Below are 25,119 nucleotides of genomic sequence, written 5' to 3'. Positions count from 1 at the left end.
GGTTGAGTGGCTTCCTCAGAAAGAGGTGGTGGCAGCCATCTTGGCCTGCCTGCCTCAGACACCCCTCCCCCCACGTGATGTTCTGGGGTGGAATCTGGGGTGGTCTGCCCTCTGCCTCTGCTAGCTACACTACTGCATGTGTGAATCAGGCCTGTCCTGGCCATGTTATCAGTGAGCTGACCTGACAATGCCTTTTCCGTTTTCAGCCCTGGCTCGCCTGCCTCACCTCTACAGGAACTTTGCTGCCGAGCAGTACGCAAGCGTCTTTGCCATCTCCCTTCCTTACACGAACCCCTCCAAGTATGTGGCTTGTGCTCTTTGGCGGTGATTCCAACAGTGCTTGTCGTAAACAAAGGGGGGTTTGGGAGCGTAGGGTTCTTGGTTTTCAAACCCTAAAACCCTCAAGGCCCCTTGCCCAGTAGTACTGCCACCACCCTGTACTTGCCAGTGCCTCGGTCCAGGGACTCAGAGACCCTTGCAGGTGCTGAGCTCTTTTTAATCAAAGCCTCAGTCCTCAAGTTGCTAGACCTCAACGGGTACTTGGTAGCTTGCTGAATGGCTAGGCAGGATTCTGAACCTTTGCCCCCAACAGACAGTGAAACAACTTAATAAAATATATTTTAGTTTATTAAGTGCATAAGGTTACACACTCTACAATAAGGCAGCAAATGCTAGAGGTATAAACATCTAGGAAACATATCAGCAATAAAATAATAAAGCTAGCTGGCTATCTCTATTAATCCCTATATCTCACCTGGGTCAGTTACTCTTGCAGATCTCTTAGCTCCAGGGCTACCTATGGGGCCAGGTGCCCATGATGGGCAATGGAGCTCACACGCGTGCAGGATGTTGCACCCCAAAACTCTGTTCAAGAAGGACGCCCCACACACCCCCTGGGCACTCATTATTATACTTCTTATGCTAATAGTACTGAGGTGACTTCATACTGTCCAATCAGAACCCTTGCGGAACAGAACCCTCTCGAAGTTGGCCTGGTTGTCAACCCCTCCTAGTTCTTACCCCTCCCAACTGGAGATCCACAGCTGCACTCCATCACCCTTGATAAGGCGCCTCTCTGTCTGCTAAGGTGCTAAACATTCCAATTGGTTGTAATTATCTGTCCTTCCTGGCCAGCAAAGGAGAGACAACAAATCCTTTTGTTTATTTACTCACATTCCTGCAGCTGGGAACTGCTAGCAACTTCTCAGTTACACTGTCTTAGCTTGGTTCAGGCTTCTACTGCCAACCTAGGCCTAACATGTTCTTATTCATGACAGTGCTGCCTCTCAGTGGGGGGGGGGGGGGTTTGACTTCATTGCTGAGCAACCCAGTAGCAGCCCAGCCCATCAGGCTAAGTCTACAGCATCTCAGTGGCTCAGGCTCTGCTTCTCCCTTCGCCTCCCACCCCACCTTGTGAGAATTCAGAGTGGGGAAGAAAGGCTGTGTAGTGGAGGCAAGAAGTCTTGGCAAGATCTGACCGTCTGATGCTCACTTTCTCCCAATACGTATGCAGAAATAACAACTGGAAAACTGCCCTGGGAGAATCCCCTGTATACCTCCCCTGGATGACTTCTGTCCTGCTGCTGCCCCATTCTGAATAGTACTGTGTGCTTGCAAACAAGACTTCTGGTTCCTTTGATGTCGTGCGTAGGACTTCCAGGAGCTCAGAGTGACACCTGTCACTTTATTTTATGCTCATAGCAACTCTTTGAGGCTGACTGGGCAAGAGGTACTGGCTATCAATCGGTCACAAGGTGGATTTGGACAGAGTGAATTAGGACTAGGAAAACTTGAGTTCAAATTGTGCACCCATGTCTTCCTATTCCTAATTCAGTGGTGTCTAACCACAGGGCTGGCCTTAAGCCAGTAGGATAAGTTGCTCCTAGCTGGGCCCCATGCCTAAAGCTGCCCCCCCCCCCCACACACACAAGGGCAATTAGTCTTGTATGCAATTTTCTCTTGAAATGTGCTTAGAATCCATTTGGACCATTATTCCACATGCACTTTTGAAGTGCACAGTTTGATTGTTCTCTATTCTATTATAGAGATGTGAGTCTATAATTTATATCTCTAAGGTGGTGCAGACCTTGGCTGTGAACCTGGAGCTCTACAAGAAAACGTTTCCAGTTGAGCCCCACAGCTCCTGAGGCTGGCCGTGTCTAACCACTACACCACCCTTTCACACTTCCAGTACTTAATGAGGAGTCTGGAGTGCCTTCCCGTGATGTGTGTGTTTTTGAGTTCTGTAACCTCTCTTCCTCCCCGTGCTCCTTTTCGCAGGTTCAACCAGTATATTGTGTGCCTGGCCCACCACGTCATAGCCATGTGGTTTATCAAATGTCGCCTTCCCTTTCGGAAAGACTTTGTTCCCTATATCACCAAGGTGAGCTGCTCTTGTGCTGCGGGTGGCAAGAGTGAGGTGTAATTGGGAGCAGGTGGGAAGGGCAGGGTCTGATGGGTGCTGCCCTCCTGTGGAAGAGGCTTGAGCCACTGCAGAGCCACATTGGGCTGACTTGTTTTCCTAGTGGCACTGTTACAGCAGGTGCCACCAGCCGCCTGTCCTGTGCAGATCGCTAGTCCTTGTTCATATACAGCCAGGCTTTGCTATGGCATAGATTAACACTGGGGAGGAATGTTTTGAGAACTAGAATTCAGTAGGCCCTTGGAATTTACAGGGGATGAGTTCTAGGGCCCCCTTGCAGATACAGAAATCCACAGGGGCCTGGCCTGGTGCTGGAATAACTTGACCAGGTGCAGCTTCCAACAACCTGGAAGTCATGCTGGCCTCCCAGCCCCCTCTGAAGGTCTCCCGGATATGACCAAAAGTTACTTCTAAACCAGGAGGCCCTCCTGAGGCCCTCTGCAGCATGGACTTGGCATCTGTGGATGCTGAAATCTATGGGTGCCGACCTTGTAGGTAAGGCGGCCCCTCTGTAACTTCATAAGCACTCATTGCCAGCAGGGTTTGGAAATCTTGTAGCTAAACCAGGGTCTCCTCTGGCTTCTGCCTGGGGATAATGGATTCCTGCTGCTAAAACAGAATGGAAAATTGAAACAGCAGTTTTGTCCTAAGGGAATTTGTCTAAACAACCCTGGAGTCCAGTAAGGAAGCACCCCCAGTGTCAACATGGCCCACACCAAATGCTCTCAGCGACTGCGATGTCAGGCATTCTTCTTGCCTTCCCCTTTTACGGCAGGGTCTAAGGTCCAATGTCCTCCTCTCCTTCGATGACACCCCGGAGAAGGACAGCTTCCGGGCTCGCAGCACAAGCCTGAATGAAAGGCCCAAGAGGTAAGTGACCCCTGGAGGCGGAAGGGGAATGTCTTGCTACCCTTGGCAGCAGTTTGATATGTTTATTTACTATGTTTTTATCCTATTTTTCTCCCCATACGGGGACCCAAAGCTGTTGACATAGCAGAAAAACATCAGAAGAGCCCTGCTGATCTGTGCCACTGAAAGCCCCCCTCCTGCTTTAGTGTTCGTCAGTGCTAGTTGTAAGAACCCGCTTTTGCCTTTTCTTCCTCCTGTAATGGTGAAGCAGCAGCCGCCATTCAGGTCCCCCTGAAGTTGGAGCTTCCGCTGAACCTTGGGACATTTCACCTGCTTTTAACACCAGACCGGAAGCTTCTTTGCCCCCCCCCCCCCGGCCTTCAGTGCCAGAAAGCGAAAGAAGCACAACTCTGCAAACTCATGAAATTTTTTTCCAAGAAGATGACAGTTGAACAGCACTGAAGTGGTCTGCAGTGGCCTTTTTGTTGTTGTTTAACTGTCAGCCGACAGTGCTTTTGCTTTTAAGCTGACTTTTCTTCAAGGAACAGAAATGTCATCTCTGTATCGTCCTTGTCCAGAAACTGCTGTGTCTGCCCTTTCAAGGACTGCAGTCGGCCTGAACTTGGGACTTACTAGCAATGGGGAGTTTTTATTCCGATGCCTCTTTAGTCTCCTGTGCTGTATGCTTCAGTAGCCTTTTCGAAAGCCAGTGTAGGGCATTAAGTCGGGGTGACCCAAGTGTCCATCTCCGCCTGGCTGTAAAGCATGCTGAGAAATGCAGAGCTCGCCTTACTGAGGAGGCTGCCGTCTTCTTTTTTGTCCCAGAGACACTTCTAACAGTGATATTCCTTGTCTAAAGGAACTTGGGGTGCCTCCATTCTGCCTATAAGGCTTTGAAGGAGCAGCCCCTGCTTGTAAGGCACACTGCACGTTTTTTGTGTGTTCCTGCAAATTAAAAGCACAGTCAGCAGAGAACCCTTAACCACCCTCTTGTGGGAGACTGGATCACCCCCTTTCCCCACTGGTTTCCCTACACTCACCATTTTCCTTCTGTACTGTGTCTCCTCTCATCATCCTCATCACCACCATACTTCAGCAGTTCTAATTTCACCATGTTGGAATATTACTGGTTCTTGTTTGTCATTGTTCTTGCCTTGCTAGCATCATGAGTTTTAATGGAAAATTAGCCAAGCTTCAGCCCTCTTAAGGGACATCTTTGCTTCCGCCTTCACTAAATGTAGTGATCACATTTAGTCAGGAAATCAATTAAAAAGCAGGAAAAAAAAATCCCCAAAAACCTGCCTTGTAAAACCAGTACTAAACAGGGGTCTTGGATCTCTCCTGCTCACTTCGACCTCTAATCCTTTGGCCAGTGGTTCCCAAACTTATCTGTGTCACGATACCCCCATAGCCTCCTCAGCCAATTGCCACCATCTTGGATCTCGTGAAATCTTGCAAGATCCAAGATGGTGATGCCCAAATCTCATTGGATTTTGTGAGATCCATGATGGTAGCACCAAAATCTTGTGGTTTTGGGTGCCACCATCTTGAATCTCATGAGATTTGGGTGCCTCCATCTTGGATCTTGCAAGATTTCATGAGATCCAGTGTGGCAGCACCACTAGGTATATCCCCCGTGTTCCTGTGCTGCGATGCCCCAAGGTGATGTGATGCACACTTTGGGAACCCCTGCCTTAGGCCTAAGACTTGAGAATGTTGTTGCTACTGCTGCATCTTGCACGTGTGTCTCTCCCACGTCCTGGCATCTTCTCAGGCATTGCTTGAGCCAAGAGAGAACTGTCAACTAGGCTGTAGGTAGCCCACTGAAGATGTTCCCCCAAGCAGGGCTAACATGTCCCTGAAGCAGGCTGCACCAGTGATTGGGAGGGCCCTGAGGGGGCATTGGATTTGTGGTGTCTTTGGCCCTGGGTCTGCCGACACCTCATTCTGACTGCCGCTGTTTCCCTCCCTCAATCCAAGAACTATCTGCTTCGCACTCACTCCAGTGCCACGCAGATAATTCCCCTGCTTGCCATGCTGCCTGCCTGCTGCCTTGAGATGTGGACGTGTGGGACTTTGGTGGAGTTTCCAATCCTGCAATTCCAGGTTTCAAGGCAGGGAGTACAGGAAGTGTTTCGGGTTTCTTTTCCTGCAGGAGTGGTAGAACTGTGCAGGCATTGGGCATCGGTTCCTCATTGCACTGGCCTTGCCCCCAGAGGAGCTTGGCATACATGCCCAGTGGCTAGATGAGTGTTGATTTTGTTTGTGAAATTGCTGCGGGCACTTCCATATCTGAACAAGAGAATCCATGCCCTTCAGTTGGCCTGGGAGTTTGGAAGCTGTTGGTGGGCAAGTTGAGCCAGTGTTCTGTCACGTGAGCCATGCCTGGCTTTTCATGATGTGTTTTGGTTGGAGAAGGTAAAGGGTGCATCTCTGTTCCCCGACACTGACTGGATGAGAGCGAGAGAGAGAGATTCCTCCTCTAGTGCACTCTAGTATTCCAACTGCCATTTTCAATCACTTCTTGTTTTACTTTGGGCTAATTTCAATGGGTTTTAGTAACATTTATCAATTTGGTCTGGGTGGGGAGGTGTGTTGGCTTCTGTTTGCTTTTGTTTTTGAAATGTTTTGTGTGTGTTTTGCTTTTGAGTTGTGCTTATTGTGTTTAATTTCCCCCTCCCCCTTTTGGCATCCTCTCTCTTTTCCCCCTACCCATCATCTTCCGGGACTCTTACGACTTTTCAACTTCCATCCGTCCCTCCAATGATTTCCTCCTCGCTGTGCAAATCCTGCCTCTTTGTGTGTGGGGGGTCTTGGTACTCCTTCCACCCTAGTAGTTTTAAGATAACCAAAAGTGGCAGGCACAGCTTGAATAACTCTCCTCCCGTGAAAGAGCTGAAAGAACCCTCGGCCGTTGATGCCTTCCGGTCCCGCAGCATCAGTGTGTCTGACCAGGCTGCCCGCAGGTAGTGCTTCTCAGAAAGGGGAGGGCCATAAGCGGCCCGCGGTGCTTGCGCTGATGGGGAGGAGAGCGGGGGTCCTTTCGGGAAGAAAGGTTTTGCATGTTGCTTCCTTGCATGGCTTCCGTAGTCATAGAATTGAGACCTGTCTATCCTGTCAGCTTGGCCAGTGTTCCACTGCATGTCTCGGGCTGAAAGCTATTGGCCTTTTGGCATGGTTCTGTTCTGCTTGTTTGCAACATCTCTCAGCTTTGTGGGAAGAAGGCCTAAGAGGTTGCTGTCTGTTCCAGTGTGACCTTTGTGCCAGTGGGGGGCTGTTGCAAAGGTACACCTTAGAGTACTGGACCATCCTGTATTGTATTATTTTTAAACCAGAGTCTGTTCCATGTCTTTCTGAAATTGATGCTCTGCTTCTTTGCCTGACAGCAAACGTTTGGGATCACGCCAGGGCACATCTTCTGTTGCTGCTGAGCCCCCAACACAAATATTTTCCCCTTGCTTGTCGCAGTTTGCAAGAAACAGTTGCAGAAATTGGATTCTGTGAAATATGTAATTAAGCTTTCCAAAGTGCTTCATCTGATGACCCTCCTCACTCTCCTGGGTGCTTTGGGGGAACAGCTTATATGTACGGAAATTATGGTCATGAAACAATTGGCTAATCACTGGCTAAGAACAGCGAAGATGAAGAGTGCTCTCGTGTCATATTGCTTCGCATTTTAGTATGCTAGGAACTGTCTGCTGAAAGAAATAGAGACACAATGTTAGGCCTGCATTTGGTTTGTGTTTTCTCTCACACTTGCCTCCAATAAACTAAGCAGATGAGCCAGAAATTATCCTTTTAGAAAAAAAAGGGGGGCATGCAGGAAACTCCCCCCCCCAGTGCTGCAGAATCTGATCATGTGAACCCCACCAAGGTCTTGTCCAGGCTGTGCTGGAGACCACATAGCTCATATGTGCATTACTGGACTGCCAAAATAGTGTACCAATTCAACAAAAAGCACCTCTAAAAATACAGGTGTGTGCTGCTTAGCGATGTTCTGCTTAAAGACCAACCACATATGGTGGTAGTTCAATTGTTTACTGTATAATATGTTAATCAAGTTTGCTCCATTACATTGATGCTATAGAATATAGACACTATACTGCATTCAGCCGCCTGAATGGGGCTGAATGTAATAATGTTAAATTATGTAGACGCCATACCACATTCAGCCACTAGATGGGGACATTGCATTCAGCCCCATTTGGTGGCTGAATGAGGTACAGCATCTATGTCAGCGTTTAGTGTTTGCCCCCTGCTGTGCTACTCTGCATAGTCCACTTATTGGACAGGAAGTAACTGGCGATGATGTCATCACCAGTAACTTCTGACGGGAGGCCAGACACAAAGAAATAAACACAGATTAGAGGCTCAGGCGGAATGGGTTGGCCTTTTCAAGCTTGCTAAAAGCTTGTGCTGAAGTTCTGCCTACTGAACCGACCTACTGCTGTTTGTTGTGTTGTGTCACTGGTCTTGCTGCCAGGCAGCAGGGCTCGAGGGATCCTGCAGGTACACCAGGTGGTATAGTACTTGTGGCGACAAGTACTATACCACTGGTTGAGAAACACTGATCTATGTAATGGAGTGAAATTGACTAGCTTGGAATACAGAACGTTGAATGTCCGCATATCAATGGAATCGCTTAGTGACAGGATCAGAGAAAATATCCCTGTCATTCAGCAAAGCACACCTGTAAAGTTTTTTTTGTTTTTTTTAAATCACTGGACTGTCAAATCACATCTGGTGGACCAGGGCAATTCAATCACAAGCAACAGACTTAGGATCCATTGTAAGACTCGAGCCACCTGGCTCAGCTTTGCCAACTCTGATCGGCAGCATCTCTCCAAGGCTGCAGGCTTGGGTCTTTCCCAACCCTGCTTGGTGATAACAGGTTTGAACCCAGGATCCTCTGGTGGCAAAACAGGGGCTCAACCATTGAATTGTTGCCTCCCTGAAGTCCATTACAGGGCATGTCTGATACTGAAGCACAAAGCCCCAGAGAGCAATCGGTAGCATACTATCAGCTTGCAGCCATTGGGTTCTGCAGCTGTTAAAATGAGGCAGTGCTGGGAGGCAGAATTACTTTATGTCGGCGGGATGGCTCATTCTGTGTTTCGGGGAGCCATTTGGTCCTCCCAGGTGTCCTGAGGTTAAATTCCTATTATATCTTGAATATTTTACACAGTGATGATCTGCTTCAGCTCCAAACCAGCACTTTTATGTTTCTTGGGAGGTTGTTTTTAAAGTGGCAGCTGACCTCTAGCAAGTACACCCCACCCACTTTTTGCCCCTGCATTGATAGTGGTGAGATCTCACAGTATGACTCAAAGCAAATGAAATGGCCAAAACTTGGCTTTCCTCCCCTCCCTTTATTTCATGGGGGGGCAGAGTGCCCTGTCCATCAGCCTGTGTTTCAAGTGGTCCTATCCATCGGCCTGGGGAAGTGTCCATCATAGAGCTGATTAAACAGACTCCAGAATTCAAACCCAGTAACAGCAGAGCTTCCCCCACCTGCTTGCATGCCTTCAAAACCACTCGGTGACTGCCAATCTGACCTTTTCTCTGTTTTGCGTGCCTTTTTGACATAACTCCAACCAACCTCTTTCCAGCCGGATACAGACTTCTATCACTAGCTCCAGCCTGGGATCCGCAGATGAGAACTCGATGGCCCAAGCCGACGACAGCCTGAAGAACCTCCACTTGGAGCTCACTGAGACCTGCCTGGACATGATGGCTCGATATGTCTTCTCAAACTTCACAGCTGTACCGAAAAGGTTGAAGCGTTTCCCCTGAGAACAAGTGACACATGTGCAGGGGTTCCCAAAGTGTGTGATGCCATGTCTTAGGGCATCACAGGATGTCTTTGGGGCTTTGCAGGACTCGCAGGATGTCCCTGGGGCCCCTGTTTGTCATGGGCACCACCTTCTTGGATCTCGCAAAATCTTGTGGGATTTGGGTACTGCCATCTTGGATCAAATGAGATTTGGGCACCACCATATTGGATCTTGTGAGGCTGTGCACAACCTTCCCTCCCCAAGCCTCAAACCGCTTCCCAGATGCCTGGGGGGCTTCTTTCTCTAGCAGAGGGAGCCTGGCTTGACATCCCCTTAAGGCCTGGCACCTGGGGAAATGCACCCCCGCCCCCCTTAATCACAGCACTGTGTTCTGGAACAGGAGCTTTCTAATAGTGGGAAGGGCTGTTTGCCTTGGCATCTGCTTTATGGGTGGCAGGTGCTAGAAAGGGAAAGATGGATTGAATGGACCATTGCTTGGGTGGAGCAGAATACTTCTTAGGTCTTTGGGCGTCATTGCTTGTGTTGTCTTGCTCCTTCCAGGTCTCCAGTGGGAGAGTTTCTGCTGGCCGGTGGGAGGACAAAGACGTGGCTGGTAGGCAACAAGCTGGTGACCATCACCACCAGCGTTGGGACGGGAACCAGGTCACTTCTGGGCCTCGACTCTGGGGAGTTGCAGAACAGCTCAGAGCAGGCCAGGTAAGCCTCAAACCTCTCTTGCCATTCACAGATGCTCAGTAAGAAAATGGGAGGAGTCTGGAGGGGGTTAGTGGTGTTAAAAGAAATTTGCGGGTGGTGGGAGGAGGGTGGCAGAGTCAGTACAATAGGCCCTTGGTATCCACAGGAAATAGTTTCCAGGCCCCCCACAGATATCAAAATCTGCGGATAATGAAATCCGTGGGGGAGGGGAGCTGCAGTAACTTACTTGGGGGCTGCACCCAGCCATCCGGAGGTCGTGCTTGGCCTACCCACATCTCAGAACACCTCTTGGATGCAACTGGAAGCTTCTTCTGGTCATGTCCTGGAGGTCCTCTGAGGCCCTCCAACCGCAGTCTCACCATCCACGAATGCTCAAATCCAGGGTCCGCTGTGAACAGCTACAGTGACAAAGATGTTAGATTTGGTTGACTGGGAGTTGGTGGGAGTCAAGCTTAAAAACCACTAAGCTTAAAAACGACTAAAACCTTAGACTAGACTGGGTCAAGGCAACGGTTCTGACATGACTGATCTGCAGCTACTGTCAGGTAAGTGATCTGCCTGGTGCTGGCTCTGGTGGCCTTGGGAGAAAGGAGTCTTTCCCAGTCCTTTTTAGCTGGAGAAGCAGAGGCCAAGAATTTCTGCATATAGCTTTGGCCCCCACCCTGGAAACTCTAAGATCTAACAGGCAATCCAGCAGAGAGGTCCCCCTCCTTAGCCATTCTGCACTGACAGTGTGTCTTGTTTTGTGTTCCCAGTCCAGATGCCGTCTTGCAAGTGCGGCAGACAAAAGAGGCCCCGGCCAAGCTGGAGTCTCAGGCTGGTCCGCAGGTGGTTCGAGGACCCCGCAACAGAGTCCGGTCCATGTCTGGTAAGGAAGCTCCTGCCTTGTCCTGATTCTGGGAGTGTTCAGGCCCGGGTGCTGCCGGGCTGTCATGCACCTTCTGCTGAGCGGAGAATCTCACGGCCTCCTTGCAAGAGTCAAATTGCAGGCAGGCTTGTTCTGAAAACAAGATATGGTTAAATGTTGATTCTCGGCCAGGAAAAGGGGTCTACCTCCAGCTCTCACACCATGAGGTCTGCTCTGGAAACCTCCCAGATTGAACTACTGCTGTGCACAGTACCTGAAACGCTTTCTAATCCTAGTTGGAAACTGGCTTGGCTGTTGACCGGGACTGGTCCCAGCTTGCTGGTGTCTAAACTGTACTGCTGGTGCCCCATCCCTTTTTTCTTTGCAAGACTGAGCTGGTGTTGCATTTAGAGCTTTGTGCAGCTTAGAGCTGGAGTACCCGAAGCAGGGCTGGCCTTAGGAGCTGTGGGGCCCAACTGGAAACATTTTTGGTGGGACCCCAAGTTCACAGCCAACTTAAACACACTGCTGACTTTTTTAAGAATCCAGAAGAAAATTAAACTAGTTGCTGTTCTCTTTAAAACCTGCAATGTGGTATTGGGGTCCGTTGCAGTGTGTTGTTGTGTGCATTTGACAAGTCTAGAGTACAAGTCTAGAGTCTTCCCTCCTCTTCCTCCTCCTAACTGCAGAGTAGCCCCAGCCAATTAGGGGGAGCTGTGCTGTGAGGGGATAGGCTCTCGCTGCTCTCCACCCCCTTCCCCGTCAGCCTGCCAATATCTGCAGTTGGGGCTGCTGGTAACCAAGGCTGCAGCAACTGGGGTTGCCCGCCAGATTGCCACCCTCCCTCGACCCCCTCAGTTGTGGGCTGGCTCCCCCCACCATCCTGACCCAGGGCCAGGCATCACTGGCCCTCACCCTCTCCCTCTTGCTGCTTCCCAGCCCAGCTTGTAACCCCCCCCCACTATCACACAGGATGAGGGCGGGTACTGCTGCTGCCAGCACCTGGGAGCTCAGCAGTGCAGCCAGCAGCGGTCAGAAGCTGCAGCTATTTGCAGCAGGGACCCCCGTTGCACTGCCGCAACCATATTGGGCGACATGGGGAAGGTTGTCACCCCCTCTGCTGGTGGAGGGGGAGGAGGGGTGCTGTCGCCACCTGGAAGCTTAGCAGTATAGCCAGCAGTGGTCAGAAGCCACAGCTGCCCGCAGCTGGAGTCCCTGCTGCACTGCTCCAGCTGTCTTGGGGGACAGGGGGCTGTTTGTCACCCCCTCTGCTGGTGGGGCCTGGGGCTCCCCTGTTTGTATGCCGCTGTTAAGTAGGTCACCTTGGTGCAGGACCCAATTTGTTTAAAGCCATCCCTGCCTCTTCAATAGCCTGTCCATACATTAAGGTCTTCTTTGGGGACCCTCCTGCAGTACCCCATAGTGTTGGGAATGCCCTGGGAATACAGTGCTTTTCCCAGACAGGATCACCAGGCGTCAGTATTGCATTTTCCATTCCAGGTGAAAACCCTTTATTGCCATGATGTTTTTTTTTAAAAAATTATTTGTGATTTTACTTTTTTTTCTTTTTCTTTTTTCAGCTGTCTCTTATTGTTAAAATAGATTCTCCATAGCTTCCGTTCAGGCTGGAAGAGAGAATTTTGCAGCCATGTCATTTTAGTTTGGCTCTCCAAAGGTGTCAGTGGACCCGCTCTCTGTCTTTTGGACCACCCAGGCCACCCTTGCAACCTTAAGAATAGTTTTAGCTGTGAGGGGCTCCTTTAGATGGGAGCTGATAGGACTGCTTGGTCAGTGCTTTAATTCTAGGGGGGCATCCACTAAAACGGAGTGTTGGGAGAGTTAGAGCAGACAAAAGAAAATATTTCTTGACCCACCATGTAAGTAGTCTGTGGAACTCCATGCCACAGGATGTGGTATGGCACCTGGCCTAGATGCCTTGAAAAGGGGATTGGACAGATTGATGGAGGAAAACTCCATCACAAGTTACAAGCCATGGTGGGTATGTGCAGTCTCCTGATTTTAGAAGTAGTCTACCTCAGAATTTTTATTATTAACAGTATTTATATACCGCTTTTCAACTAAAAGTTCACAAAGCGGTTTACAGAGAAAAATCAAATAACTAAATGGCTCCCTGTCCCAAAAGTGCTCACAATCTAAAAAGATACAAAATGAATACCAGCAGACAGCCACTAGAACAGACAGTGCTGGGGCGAGGTGGGCCAGTTACTCTCCCCCTGCTAAAAAAGGAGCACCCACTTGAAAAAGTGCCTCTTACCCAATTAGCAGGGGTAATGCCAGAATGCCAGATACAAGGAAATGGCAACAGGATGCAAGTCTTTTGTAGTCTTATTGGGCCACTGTGAGATGCAGGAAGCTGGACTAGATGTGTCTTTGTCCTGATCCAGTGAGACTCTTCTAATGTTCTAGAGGAGAAACGTGTGTGTAATATTCACAGTGTCTCTAACTTCCTTGATTCAAGACACAGTTCACTCCTAGGATGCTTTTAAGGACTGTCTGTGTTCTGAATCCTGCTGTGCAGGTGGCCACGCATTAAGAGTCGGCGCACTTGACAACCTGGCCTCCCATTTTCCAGCTGGCACAATGCCCCAGGCATTACAGAGCTCTCCTGCTGCTCGGAATGAAAAGGTGGTTTCTGGGGCTCAAGCTTCTCTGGAGAAGGAGAAGGCCAACTTGGCAGCCTACGTCCCTCTTCTGACCCAGGGCTGGGCTGAAATTTTGGTGCGGAGGCCAACAGGTAAGCTGTGGGGTCTGGCTTTAAAAAAAAAATAACATGTACAGTGGACCCACAGCATCCACGGGTCCGGCATCTGCAGATCTGACTCACCACGGATGTCAGCGGGGTCCACATTTATAAAGGGCTTAAAAAACAAAAAAACCCATATTTCCTACCTTTGCATGGTGAAGGCACCATTTCCCAGCCTCCAAAGCTCTTTTTAGCCCTGAAAGACCCACTTCTGGGTCACATGGAGCTTCCTCTCTCCTCCCAAGTTTGTGATGCATTCTAGGGCGAACTACCATATGGTCATGCCTCTGGCTTCAGGATTATTTTGGCGATCCATGAAAGCTTCCCAGGTGGTCCCCAGTAATGATAAGTGGCAGGGTGCAAACTCGGGCACTGCTTCCAGTTTTTCCCCCTCGCTGTGTGCACAGGGGGCAGGCTTCGCTCAGACAGGACAACAGCGAGGTCTGGTCAGTGCTCTGTCTGAATGGAGCAAGGACCCTAGAAGGCACCTCTGAATTCCCTGGAAGGTGAAGTGCAGGAAAGTTGGAGTGGACAGGCTTCCCACAAAGCCCTCTTTCTCAGGAGAGACTCACAGGAGGCCGTCTGGATGAGTCCTGGACAATAATGGTGTTGATAGAGAAGACTGTCAGATAGGTGCAAGGCTGTTCAGGGATGTCTGTCCTTGGCTTCCTGCTGCATTCCCATTGGTTCTCTCTCTCTGTGCCCCGCACTGAAGGTAACACCAGCTGGCTGATGAGCCTGGAAAACCCACTCAGCCCGTTCTCATCGGATATCAACAATATGCCGCTTCAGGAACTCTCCAACGCACTCATGGCGGCGGAGCGCTTTAAGGAGCATCGGGAGACCGCCCTGTACAAGTCACTCTCGGTCCCCTCCTCCAGCCTGCCCACAGGCACCGCCAAGCCGTCCCTCCTGGTGCGCTCCAACACAGGTGAGGCCAGGCAGAGGGATGGGTTGAGAAGCTGAGCTGCTAAATTCTCTGGGTTGCCATGGCGCTTATCTCAAGGTGTCCCGAAGAGGGTCCTTGAGGCAGCTTGCAACACAGTCAGGGCAACCATACAGGGATCCATTCCAAAACCCCTCACGGATACCGAATTCCACAGATAATTACATCTGCTGGGATGTGCACGGGGCTGGAGGGCCTCAGGACACCTCTTTAACATGACCAGAAGTTACTTTGTCACATCCAGGAGGTCCTTGGAAGTGCCTTCTGGTCGCACTGGGGAGGTGTTCTGAGGCCACAGGCTGAGCATCTGCGGATACTAAAATCTGCAGGTAGGGAGGATACACTTTTCAATCATTCAATGAAATCCTATTGAAATGACAGTAAATACTTAAAATTATGATAACGAAACCACTGGAGAAAGATGGAAAAGGAGTGAAGTGAGAGCTGCCTGTTCCGGGCAGAGTTGCTGTCAAGCCCCCCTTCCAGGGGCCCTGTTTTCCCCTTGTTGCGATAACTTAGCTGTGGGGAAAGCAGCAGAGCAGGGCCAGCCGAGGGGAGGGGAGGGGAGGCGGACTGCCTTGGGCAGTGGATGAGCACGCATGGCACCTTATGCCCACTGGCCATCTCCACTGCTGCCTCACATGGCCCCCAGCTGCCCCCTTGCCAGTTCCTTCTGGCTCTGCAGCTTGAAATAGAGCAAGGAAGCCTGGCAAAGCGCTACCCCACTCTTTTCCTCATTAGCTCTGCTCTGCCAGGCTATTTCAAAAATGGCATCGCAGACCCAGGAGGAGGAAGCAGTTTGGGGGGAAGGGAAACGTTGGCAAATCAGGAATGAGGCCCACACACCATCCCTGTGGCCGCCATCATGTTCTTCTCACCTGCATGCCAGGAGGAGAGAGGCCTTAGTCCACCTGCAGCTGCAGCACCCTCTGCAAGGACGAGACAAAAGTGGTGAGTGGACTAAGAAGGCCGTGGCCCCACCATGTCTCCTCACTCGAGGAGGTGGTAGTGGGTGGGCTGAGCCACTGCCCTGTGGCAGAGTTGCACCTCTGCAGGGGAGTTGGAGAAAGACTTTTGAGCCCCAGTTGCGGATCATAAATATTCCGGACTGTGTGTGCCTGTATCCAGGGTGTGCAATCTGCCTTCTTTTTGTGTAGTGATTTTTGTCAGATTATTCAGGTTTTAAAAGCTAGTTTCTATGCCCCAGTAAATTGTGTGGATGGGGTGTAGTTGCATCCACTTCCTTAGTCTGTCTAGTTGAGCTTCTGCTGACAACTCTGATCTGCAACCTGTATATGGTTATGTAAATTAAGTCTCTGTGTGTGTGTGATTTTTTTAAATTTTATTTTGCATGTGTTCCCTGCAACTTATTACTCTTTTGCCTAATTCCGACTCTCTAAATTGTGGGGAGAGGCATAGAGTTGTTGTGAAGCCCTCACTGGTCCTAGTATGGGGACGTTTTTCCATGCACCACTCCTCTGGCTTCTTGAATTTGCCCCATGCAAGTCCAAGCATCAGTGGCGTAGCTGGAGGGGGGCGAAGCGCTCAGTCCGGTGGAGAGGCTCAGCGGGGCGGACAAGCGGCCCCTCCCTTCGGAGCCGTTCCCAACGGGGGGAGCAAAATGGAGCCACACGAGGGAGGTAGGGAGGAAGAAAGCCGTACGGCTCCATTTTGCTCCCCCTGCCAGGAATGGCTCCGAACGGAGGGGCTGCTTGCCCGCTCCGCTGAGTCTCCCTGCCGGACTGAGCGCTCCACACCCTCCAGCTACGCCACTGCCAAGCATCTCTCTGCAGCTGTAAGGACTAGAAAGGTACCTTGTTGACCCATTTGTTAAACAAAAGATGAGCTTCTTAGTCTGTAGCCAGTTACACAGACTTGTAGCTCCCGGCTAGTCTGAAAGCCAACAAGCCCCTCCTGGCATTCTTGTGCCCCTCCCTTCCCCTACCACACCTGTCCTTTCCTATGTGCATGTTGTGGGGAATCAGTTCTTCCTGATTGTGCTCTTAAAAACTTATGATTTATTTTTTCTTTCTCCATAGAGTATCTCTCTCTCTCTCTCTCTGTCTCCCGTCTTCCTTTTTTGATGTAGCTCCTCCCTTGGTTTTTCCTTCCACAGTGGCCTCTTTCTCTTCCATGTACCTGACCAGTTCTCAAGAAAAGTTGCACAGGAGCATTTCCTGGGCAGGTATTTCTTTAAAGGAGTTGTTTGTGCATTACAAAGAGAGGAAGAGGGGGGAAGAAAAGCAAGTATGGCTATGTAGAAAAAGCAGCACTGCGATGGTTCAAGACTGCCTTTCTCCTGTGCCTCCCCCCTCCCCTCCGTGTGTCCTGCCTGGTTTATTGCTCTCGGCAAACTGAACCCCAGCTAGCATGAACATGTCCAAGCCAGACGTGGCCTCTCTTGGCCTGTGGAATCTCAGGAGAACTTGTTTGCAGAACGAGGGGGGCGGTGTTCTTGCTAGAAGCAGAAGGAACAGGACATGACCAGAAGTGTCTTCCGGTCACGTCTGGGAGGTCTTGTGAGGCCTTCCTGGTGGGTTTGATTATCTGCAGAAATCGGTATCAACAGGGGGTCCTAGAGCAGATCCTCTGCGGATATAGAGTGCCCACTTCACAACTTAGTTCTTCAGTTTTGTGAGCTTTTCAAATAACACTTCCAGTTGTGGTGTGCTGAAACTTTCCCTGTTCCACAAAGACCCAGCCATCCACCCCAGGTCTAGAAACATCTTGTTCTGTCTAAATAAATATGGAGGTGTTTCAAAATCTGCCAAGAGTGCAAGAAAGGAAAACCCAAACTGAAGTTACTGAGCACTATAATATACAACGCTTTTGGACACCCCAAATTGTTTAATTTCAAAGTGCAGTTCCAGAATGTATTTCATGCCTGCGATGGTAAACTCTCGTTTGTGATGATCCCCTTTCAGAGGCAGAGAGATTTGGCTAGTGAACCGTGATCTTGTTCATCTCTTGCACACACACACCTTCCTGAACTCCACAGAGTGACTCTGGAAAAGTTAGCTAAGAAGGGGCAGGCTTCTGGCTTGGACGGCTTAACCAATCAGCACAAAGCAGCGTGTTTGTGTGTGTGGTGTGCTAACTCTGAATTGCTGCTTTGAAGTGACTTTCGGGGATGCTGCCATCAGTTCTCTTTCTCCCCCCCCCCAAGCTACCTTAGCAGTAGCTGTTCTGGTTTCTTTCTTTTGCGTGTGGAAGATTTCTTCAAACCAATGTTTGTTGCTTTTGCAGCTAGCCTTTCCTAGCCTGTGCACATTTTGGGGGGCCTTCTGTCCTTCAGCCTTTTCCTTGGAAGTCTCCCCCACCAAAAAGCCATCAGCACCTGCCCCTCAGTATTTATCAAGGCTCCTAAAGCCTCTGTCCCGGTTTCAAGGTGACCCTTGTCTTGGAGGTCAAAATACCTTCCTTAGTCAGGCGAGTGCTGCACATTCATGCTTTCTCTTCTGTTTGTTTGCTTTTGGGTTGCCATGCTCCCCGCCAGCAGTTCTCTTTAAAAAGAGCTTTGTAGCATTAGACCTCAAGGTGGTGCAATGCATCAGATAATGTTTGGATGGCTTCACCAGGTGTGGATCTGGTTTCTCTCTGTTGATAGCAGACCAAATTCCCATAAATGTGTTCCTTTTCCTTCTCTCTGCCCCTGCCTCTGTTTTTTACCCCAAACTTGGGGATTTCAGATTTACCCTTCTGAAGCTGGCCTTTTGGAGAGGCTCAGACAATGGGATGCCTGTGAGAGGTCTGCCTCCCACACGACTTTGGGCTTCTTTGGACCACACTTTTCTCCATTCACCCACTACTTCTAAGGCCTCTGTGTGCAGTGAGATCAGGCTCTGGAAATTGCTGTCAGGCACTGAATCTTCCACTCTCTGCTTCACAATTGTGTTTGTGTTAATATTAGTACAGGTGTCCCCCGAATCTGCTGATCCAGTTATTCGTCCCCCACTCATTACCTTCATTTATAGTTGGCATCCTTCAGTCTCAGAAGACTATGGTGTCATGCTCTGAATGGTGGTTCTGGAACAGAGTGTCCTCTTTAGTGCGCAAAGCCTGGGTAAAGTAGGTATGGAGGATAGGCTGTTACCCATGCAGCAAATCCCCCTCTCCACGTCGCTGAAATAGTCCAATGGAAAGGCAGAGGCCAATACGGTTGGTTCCAGCGGCGTCGCAGGAGTTGCCAGAACATGACTGTGTTCAGCCATGAACTGCCTCAGGGACTCCGGCTCCGGATTTTGCCTCGAGGTTGACTCCTGAAGCCTTTCCCATAACTGGATGTAGCCACAAGGCAGTGGAGGTTTGGGATCAGAGTTTTCCTTCTCTCAGATGAGTGGCCTTCCCAGGCTGACGAGTCCCACCTACCCGGTGGCTGTTTAGTCGCCTCTTACGACAAGTACAGCCAAACTGAGGGCCTATTCTTATCCCCAGCCCCCAGGGGATCATTTATATTAGTGTGATGCAATTGTGTACTTGCTTCAACTTGACACTATAAGCTGAAAGCTTATAGCAAGACAAGCCAGCAGGCAGCCTGCAGCTGGAGGAGATGACTCAGCAAATGTGCTTCCTCTTTCCTGTTAACATTCACCGAGTTGTCCACTCTAGCTGCAGGCTGCCTGCCTGCTTGTCGTACCATAAGCTTTTGGCTTATAGCATCTGGTTAAAGCAAGTACACAATTCGTTTGTGTGACTATAAGCAACATAAACAAAATTAATGGCAGTGGGGGCCTGCTAAGATATTATTATTATTATTATTATTATTATTATTATTATTATTACCAGTATTTATGCACTGCTGTTTAACAAAAAGTTCACAAAGCGGTTTACAGAAAAAACCAAACAACAAATGGCTCCCTGTCCCAAAAGGGCTCACAATCTAAAAAGATGCAACACCAGCAGGCGACCACTAGAAAAGACCCTGCTGGGGTGAGGTGGGCCAGTTACTCTCCCTCTGCTACATAAAAGAGGAGCACCCACTTGAAAAAGTGCCTCTTAACCCAACTGGCAGGGGTTAACTGGGTTCCCAGATAGGGTTCCTCCTGTATCTGTGGTTTCCTTTATTCCCGGTGGGGCCGGGGCACATCCCCCCACGGATACAGGGGGATGCTTTTGTTAAGCCATGTCTACTCAACATTGCATATACACAACAGGGATCAAATGTGTGCACTTTGGGCTGGGCAGAAATGGGTTGAGAATTTATTTTTGCATTTCAACAAAATGCTTGCCAAGAATTTATATGGGGGAAAAGACATGGAAAAATTGATTCCTTGTCCCAGAGGGGCTCAATATCTTGACCTAAGGGAGGCGCCAGCAACTGCCACTGGGTGGGCCGCCTCGCTGGGCAGATTGGGACCCTTCCCACTTTCACAAATGCCTCGTTGCCCAGTTAGTTTTTTGTTTTCCAAAACACTGCTTTTATCTGGGTAGATCCAGAGTGGCTACAAAACCCCAGATCATGAAAGCGACTTCAGAAAATGAAACTGCTTGTTAAGGGAGCTGGGGGGGGGGGCATATGCAAACCTGACCAGCTCCTGATCTGCCCCCAGGGGTTCTCAGGAGGAGTGGCGAACATATGTCCATGTGTTGCACACGCATGTAGTGTGACAGTTTTCTGAACTGACCTACTGTCAATCTTCTTGCCCCAAACAGCCAATAGCGTAGCTAGAGGGGGGCGGCGCACTAGGTTTTGCAGGGAGCCTCCCTGCAGTGGTGTAGCTGGAGGAGGGGCGGAGCACTCAGGCTGGCAGGGAGTCTCGGTGAGGTGGGCAAGCGGCCCCTCCCTTCTGAGCCATTTCTGGCGGGGGGAGCAAAACGGAGCCTTCCCCCTCCAGCTACGCCACTGGAAACAGCACGCTCTCTGTTTGTGTGTGTGCTGTAGTAACAAACTCCTTGGTCACTCCTCCTGTTCTCCTTTCATTTCTCCTGCAAGTTGTTCCCTCTGCCAGTCCTTGGGTATTGATGCACCTCAAGGAAGGTTCTTCAAGGGGCCACGTGTGGTTTGCAGAAAGAAGAAGGGGCCAAATCCAGAACGAGAAAGGGATACTCTTGCAAGCCCTGAGTATCTCTGCCCCTTGAGGTCTCTGCCCCTGTCGTTCTTAGGAGGGGCCAGCCCCTGTGCGTGAGGGTTTGTTGGCCCCCTGTGATGCCAGAGAAGCATTTTCTCAACTTGGCTGTGAGGTCAGAGATAGAGACCCGAAACGTGCCCTGTGCAGGGTGGCCCCTCTGACTTGGAACCCACGTTGGGAAAAGGCTGGAACGTCAGAGGGTGGGAGGCCTTTGCCAGCTTGTCTCCTCTCCTCCCCTCCATGTTTCAACCACTGGCTGTGTTTCTTGGCAGAATCTGCCGTAGTTCTAGAAGAAGGAAGCCCGCCGGACGCAGAGTTAAATGACCCGAAGCTCCCTCCAGCCTCTCATAAGATGGAAGACTTTGAAGCCATGTGTCCAGATCAAGGGCTGGGGGAGGAGAAGTCAGCCAAGGGCCGTGAAGCCTACAGCCGGGTAAGGGCCCTCGGAATTGCTCTGTCTGGTTTGGTGGTTGTCATAAACCTAGGGGGGTTTGGGGTGCTCAGAGTTCTTGGTTCTTGAACCCTAAAGCCCTCGAGGCCCTTCTGCTCAGTAGTACTGCCACCACCCTGTATGTGCCAGTGCCTCAGTCCAGGGACACTGAGACCCTCTAGGCTAGAGACCCTCTAGGCTCCCTTGCAGGCAGTGAGCGCTTTCTCCAATTAAAGTTTCAGTTCTCAAGTTACTAGACCTGAATGAGCACTTAGTAGCTTGCTGAACTGGTAGGCAGGATTCTGAACCTTTGCCCCCAACAGACAATGAAACAACTTAGTAAAAGATATTTTAGTTTATTAAGTACATAAGGTTACATAAGGCAGCAAATGCTAGAGGTATAAACATCTAGGAAACATATCAGCAGTAAAATAATAAAGCTAGCTGGCTATCTCTATTAATCCCTATCTCTCACCTGGGTTAGTTACTCTTGTAGATCTCTTAGCTCCAGGCTACGTATGAGGCCAGGTGCCCATGATGGACAATGGAGCTCACTCACGTGCATGATGCTGCACCCAAAACTTTGTCCAAGAAGGAACCTCACACCTCCTGGGCACTCATTATTATACTTCTTATGCAAATAGTACTGAGGTTACTTCATACTTATTTAGACTGTCCAGACCCTTAGAGGAACAGAACCTTCTCGAAGTTGGCCTGGTTGCTAACCCCTCCTAGTTCTTACCCCTCCCAACTGGAGATCCACAGCTGCACTCCATCACCCTTGATCAGGCGCCTCTCTGTCTGCTAAGGTGCTAAACATTCCAATGAGTTGTAATTCTTGTCTTACCTTTCTGGCCAGCTAAGGAGAGACAACAATCCTTTTGTTTATTTACTCACATTCTTGCAGCTCGGAACTGCTAGCCACTTCTCCGTTACACTGTCTTAGTTTGGTTCAGGCTTCTACTACCAACCTACATAGTCATGACAGTGGTGCAGTGGGTAGGGGAGGAACCTTCTAACTGTGGGGGCTGTCAAGCCACGGGGTGCAGTGCCGAGTGGGGAGGTGTGGGGCTGGATGACTTTATCTGTTGTTTTCAGTCTTCTCGGTTTAATTTTTGTGCTTGTTTGGCTAGAAGTCTCCTGAATGGTATTGGAGGGGTGGGATACAGTAGTGGGGCCTCTGTATCCACAGGGGATCTGTTGCAGGACCTCCCGTGTATACTGAATTCCATGGATATTGAAATCCATGGGATGGGGGCCCTGCATCGCGCTGCAGTTCTTTACTGGGGGCCATGCCCAGCCCTCCAGAGGTTGCGTGTGCCCTCCTCAGAACGCCTTCAGATGCAGCCAGAAGGCACTTCCAGTCGCATCCAGGAGTTCCTCTTTGGCCCTCCAGCCGCAGGCTTGGTGTCTGCGGATACTCAAATCTGCAGATACCGAGCTCGCGGATAAGGAGGGCCTGCTGTACATGTGAATGAACAAATGAAAAGTTGTCCGAAGTCGACGGCTTTCCTTTCTTCTCCCCCACTTTCCCAGTCGTCTTCAACTTCCAGCCAAGAGGACAAATCTCAGAAGCCGGAGGATTTAGCAGCCACTGGCATCCCCATTGAAAGGGGCCGGCCCTTGGAGGACAGTCGAGCCTTTGAGGCCCTCTCTTTCCAACCTTCCCAGCCCCTCAGCAAGTCCAGTTCATCCCCTGAGCTCCAGACCCTCCAGGAGGTCCTGAAAGATGCTGGTGGTGAGGAACCAGCCGGGAGGGTGAACAGCGACCTGAAGTCCAAGTCTCGGTCTGGACACCTGGAAGGTGAGGCTGTGGCAGGGAGCTGGCTGGGCCAAGAAGATGACCGGGCCCCTGCTGGAACCAGGCTGGACTGTGGCCTCCCTGCCTCTTCTCCCCGCTCCCCAAGTGGCCACCGTCCCCGAGGCTACACCATCTCTGACTCGGCCCCCTCCAAGAGAGGCAAAAGGATAGAGAGAGATCCCTTTAAGGGCAGGGCAGCCACTTCCAATGCTGAGAAGGTGCCGGGGATCAACCCAAGGTGAGCGGTGCTTGTGGGAGGGGAGCGACCCATTTTTTTGTTTGACATTCTGCACTCATTCAGAGCCGGGTTCTGTGTTCAGGATAACTGTTGCACATTTTAGGAAACTTTTGTGCCTCAGTTGTTATAAGTGGGGCTGGCTCATCCATCAGCTGAGTTGGTTGCCCAAAGTGTGACAGGTTGACAGCTCTCTCCACCTACCTGTGTCCATTGCTCCTTCTCCAAGCACTTGAGAAGGAAGGGGAGTGGGGCAGGAGTGAGGGGCTGCAGTCTGTTACTGCATTGCCTCAGGCACCAGGACCCTGGTCCCAGCTGTTGGCTCCATTCTTCACTCTGCTGAGGTTTCTTTCCCCTCTCCCAGCCCTGCTTTCCTTGCCTGCTGTGAATTTGCTCAGCTGTGTTTTTGAGCTCTGTTGTATGCTTGGCCGTGGTTGCTTGCAGTGTCGGTGAGTTCCGCAGCTCTGCCACACACTGAGACTTTAGGCTTGATTGGGGCTGACAAGCTTTGATTTTCTCTCCATAGCTTTGTGTTCCTGCAGTTGTATCATTCTCCGTTGTTTGGTGACGAATCCAACAAACCTCTCTTGCTGCCAAATGAGGTAGGCCAAGCTTGTCATGGAAACATAATATGCATGAAACAACAGCTGTAGGCACAGACTTGTTGCAGAGCAAAGTCGGGGAATGGGAGAACAGGGTGAGGCAGGGCTGTTTAGGACTGGAGACCAATTCCTAGGGCAGCAGTTCTCGAGAGCGCTGCCTTGTAGGGATTCTTCTTCTCCTTGGTTGTAGAAGCCATGGGCATTCAGAGAACTTTGGGGGTGGCTGCTGCCACAGGCCGAGTTCACTTGGTGGAACTTCACTTTCTGCATGGCTGGAAAGTGTGCCTTGGCCTGGAACATGCCTGAGCGCTTCCTGAGCACAGATGAGGGGCACAGATGTCTTCCTGGGATCCACCACTCCGATCTTGTTGCAGTGGAGTCCCAACAAGGAGGAGGAGTCCCTGGGAAATCTCCAGGAGTCTTAGTGTGAGCGCCGCTGACCTGGACAAGTTGCTGGGCACTGTGCAGGTGGTGAAATCCAAGGGCTCTGAGGCGCCTCTCCTTCATGTTCCCATTCGCTTTCCCTTTGTTCCCACACTCTCTTGCCCAGCACTCCAAGTGTTTTGTAGCTCTCAGTTCACTCTGGGCTGAATTAGCTTCCAAAATCTGCTTTGAGAGAACCTGAGGCAAATTAGGTGGACTCCCCAGACCTTCTGATCCTTGGGAGAATGGGGAGGATGCCTCTGCCTTGGAGTGACGGTGCAGCTTTGATTAGTGATGCGGCACCAGCACAAGGCATGTTTCTTGGGGGGAAATACCTTGCTGGCGTTCTGCAATGAGCCACAGTGCTGGAGGAGGCTGTCGTCTCCCAAGAGGTGACGTGGGAGCTTAGCCACATTGGCAGCCACCTCAAGGCTTCTTGTTTGCTTCCTAGACCTTTGAGAGATCGGTGCAGCTCCTGGACCAGATCCCTCCCTACGACACCCACAAGATCGCGGTGCTGTATGTTGGAGAAGGGCAGGTAAGGGCTATACCAGTGTGAAGTGCATTTCCGAGGCCAAAGAGGGATATCTGTGGAATACACTTCAGGGAAGCTCCCTTCCTTCCATCCTTGGGTTGTGACTCTTCCCCCATGTCTGAGGTGGAAATCACACCAAGACCTCCAGGCGGAGCTTTGGTTCCCACAAAATGGCCGCCTCCTGGCAAGATCACAACTTCACTGCCATCTGGAAAATCCTGAGTTTTTCATTGATGGTTTTCTCCCAGGTTGTGATGCAGAAGCAAATTCCTGCTGAGGGTCTGGCCTAAACATGGAGCCGAAGGAGGGGGCTGGATGTTGAAGGGTTCAAGTGCCCTGGCCTCTATTGGTATGGGTGCAGAGCATATGATTGAAATACTCCCCTGTTGTTGGAAAACAGATAGAAAACCAGCACTGCAGGCAAAGGGCTGGCTTTGACCCCTTTCTCCCCAAAGAAGTCTTTTATTTTTTGTTAGGAGGGGAGATTCGGAATTGATATTCCCGCTCCCCATGATATCTCCCACCTCAGCATTTGATCACTTTGCCTTCCTCAAGAAGGTTTTCTGTGTCCAGGAGGTTTTACTATTTTCCATTGACTTGCCTAAATGAGGAGAAGCAGTCAGATGTGCCCGGGCTGGCTTCCAATTGAACCCTGCGCCTAAGGGCCCCCACCCTGTGGTCATCAAGGATTCTGAATTCCTTGGCT

At 50.4% G+C, this 25,119-nt stretch overlaps 1 protein-coding gene across 12 annotated transcripts in view; it reads left to right on the top strand.

Annotated features, from left to right (window-relative positions):
* TSC2 (TSC complex subunit 2) overlaps positions 1-25,119 on the top strand; it is a 59,332-nt gene that overhangs the window by 29,115 nt on the left and 5,098 nt on the right. For 3 of the 12 annotated variants that reach the window (XM_066640383.1, XM_066640384.1, XM_066640395.1), the window contains 14 exons: positions 207-300; positions 2,281-2,383; positions 3,198-3,292; positions 6,106-6,237; positions 8,881-9,045; positions 9,607-9,762; positions 10,518-10,630; positions 13,149-13,364; positions 14,089-14,304; positions 16,409-16,504; positions 20,660-20,820; positions 22,354-22,856; positions 23,380-23,455; positions 24,330-24,416. In XM_066640383.1, coding sequence (XP_066496480.1) covers positions 207-300; positions 2,281-2,383; positions 3,198-3,292; positions 6,106-6,237; positions 8,881-9,045; positions 9,607-9,762; positions 10,518-10,630; positions 13,149-13,364; positions 14,089-14,304; positions 16,409-16,504; positions 20,660-20,820; positions 22,354-22,856; positions 23,380-23,455; positions 24,330-24,416 — 2,213 coding nt within the window. The remainder of the gene's footprint in view (positions 1-206; positions 301-2,280; positions 2,384-3,197; positions 3,293-6,105; positions 6,238-8,880; positions 9,046-9,606; positions 9,763-10,517; positions 10,631-13,148; positions 13,365-14,088; positions 14,305-16,408; positions 16,505-20,659; positions 20,821-22,353; positions 22,857-23,379; positions 23,456-24,329; positions 24,417-25,119) is intronic. The other 9 variants (XM_066640387.1, XM_066640385.1, XM_066640388.1 and 6 more) reach the window with 9 other exon arrangements.

This window comes from Tiliqua scincoides, chromosome 13 (assembly GCF_035046505.1).
Source record: "Tiliqua scincoides isolate rTilSci1 chromosome 13, rTilSci1.hap2, whole genome shotgun sequence".
NCBI lineage: Eukaryota > Metazoa > Chordata > Lepidosauria > Squamata > Scincidae > Tiliqua > Tiliqua scincoides.
Note: the sequence above shows the minus strand (reverse complement) of the source record. Positions and strands in the feature narration are given on the sequence as shown.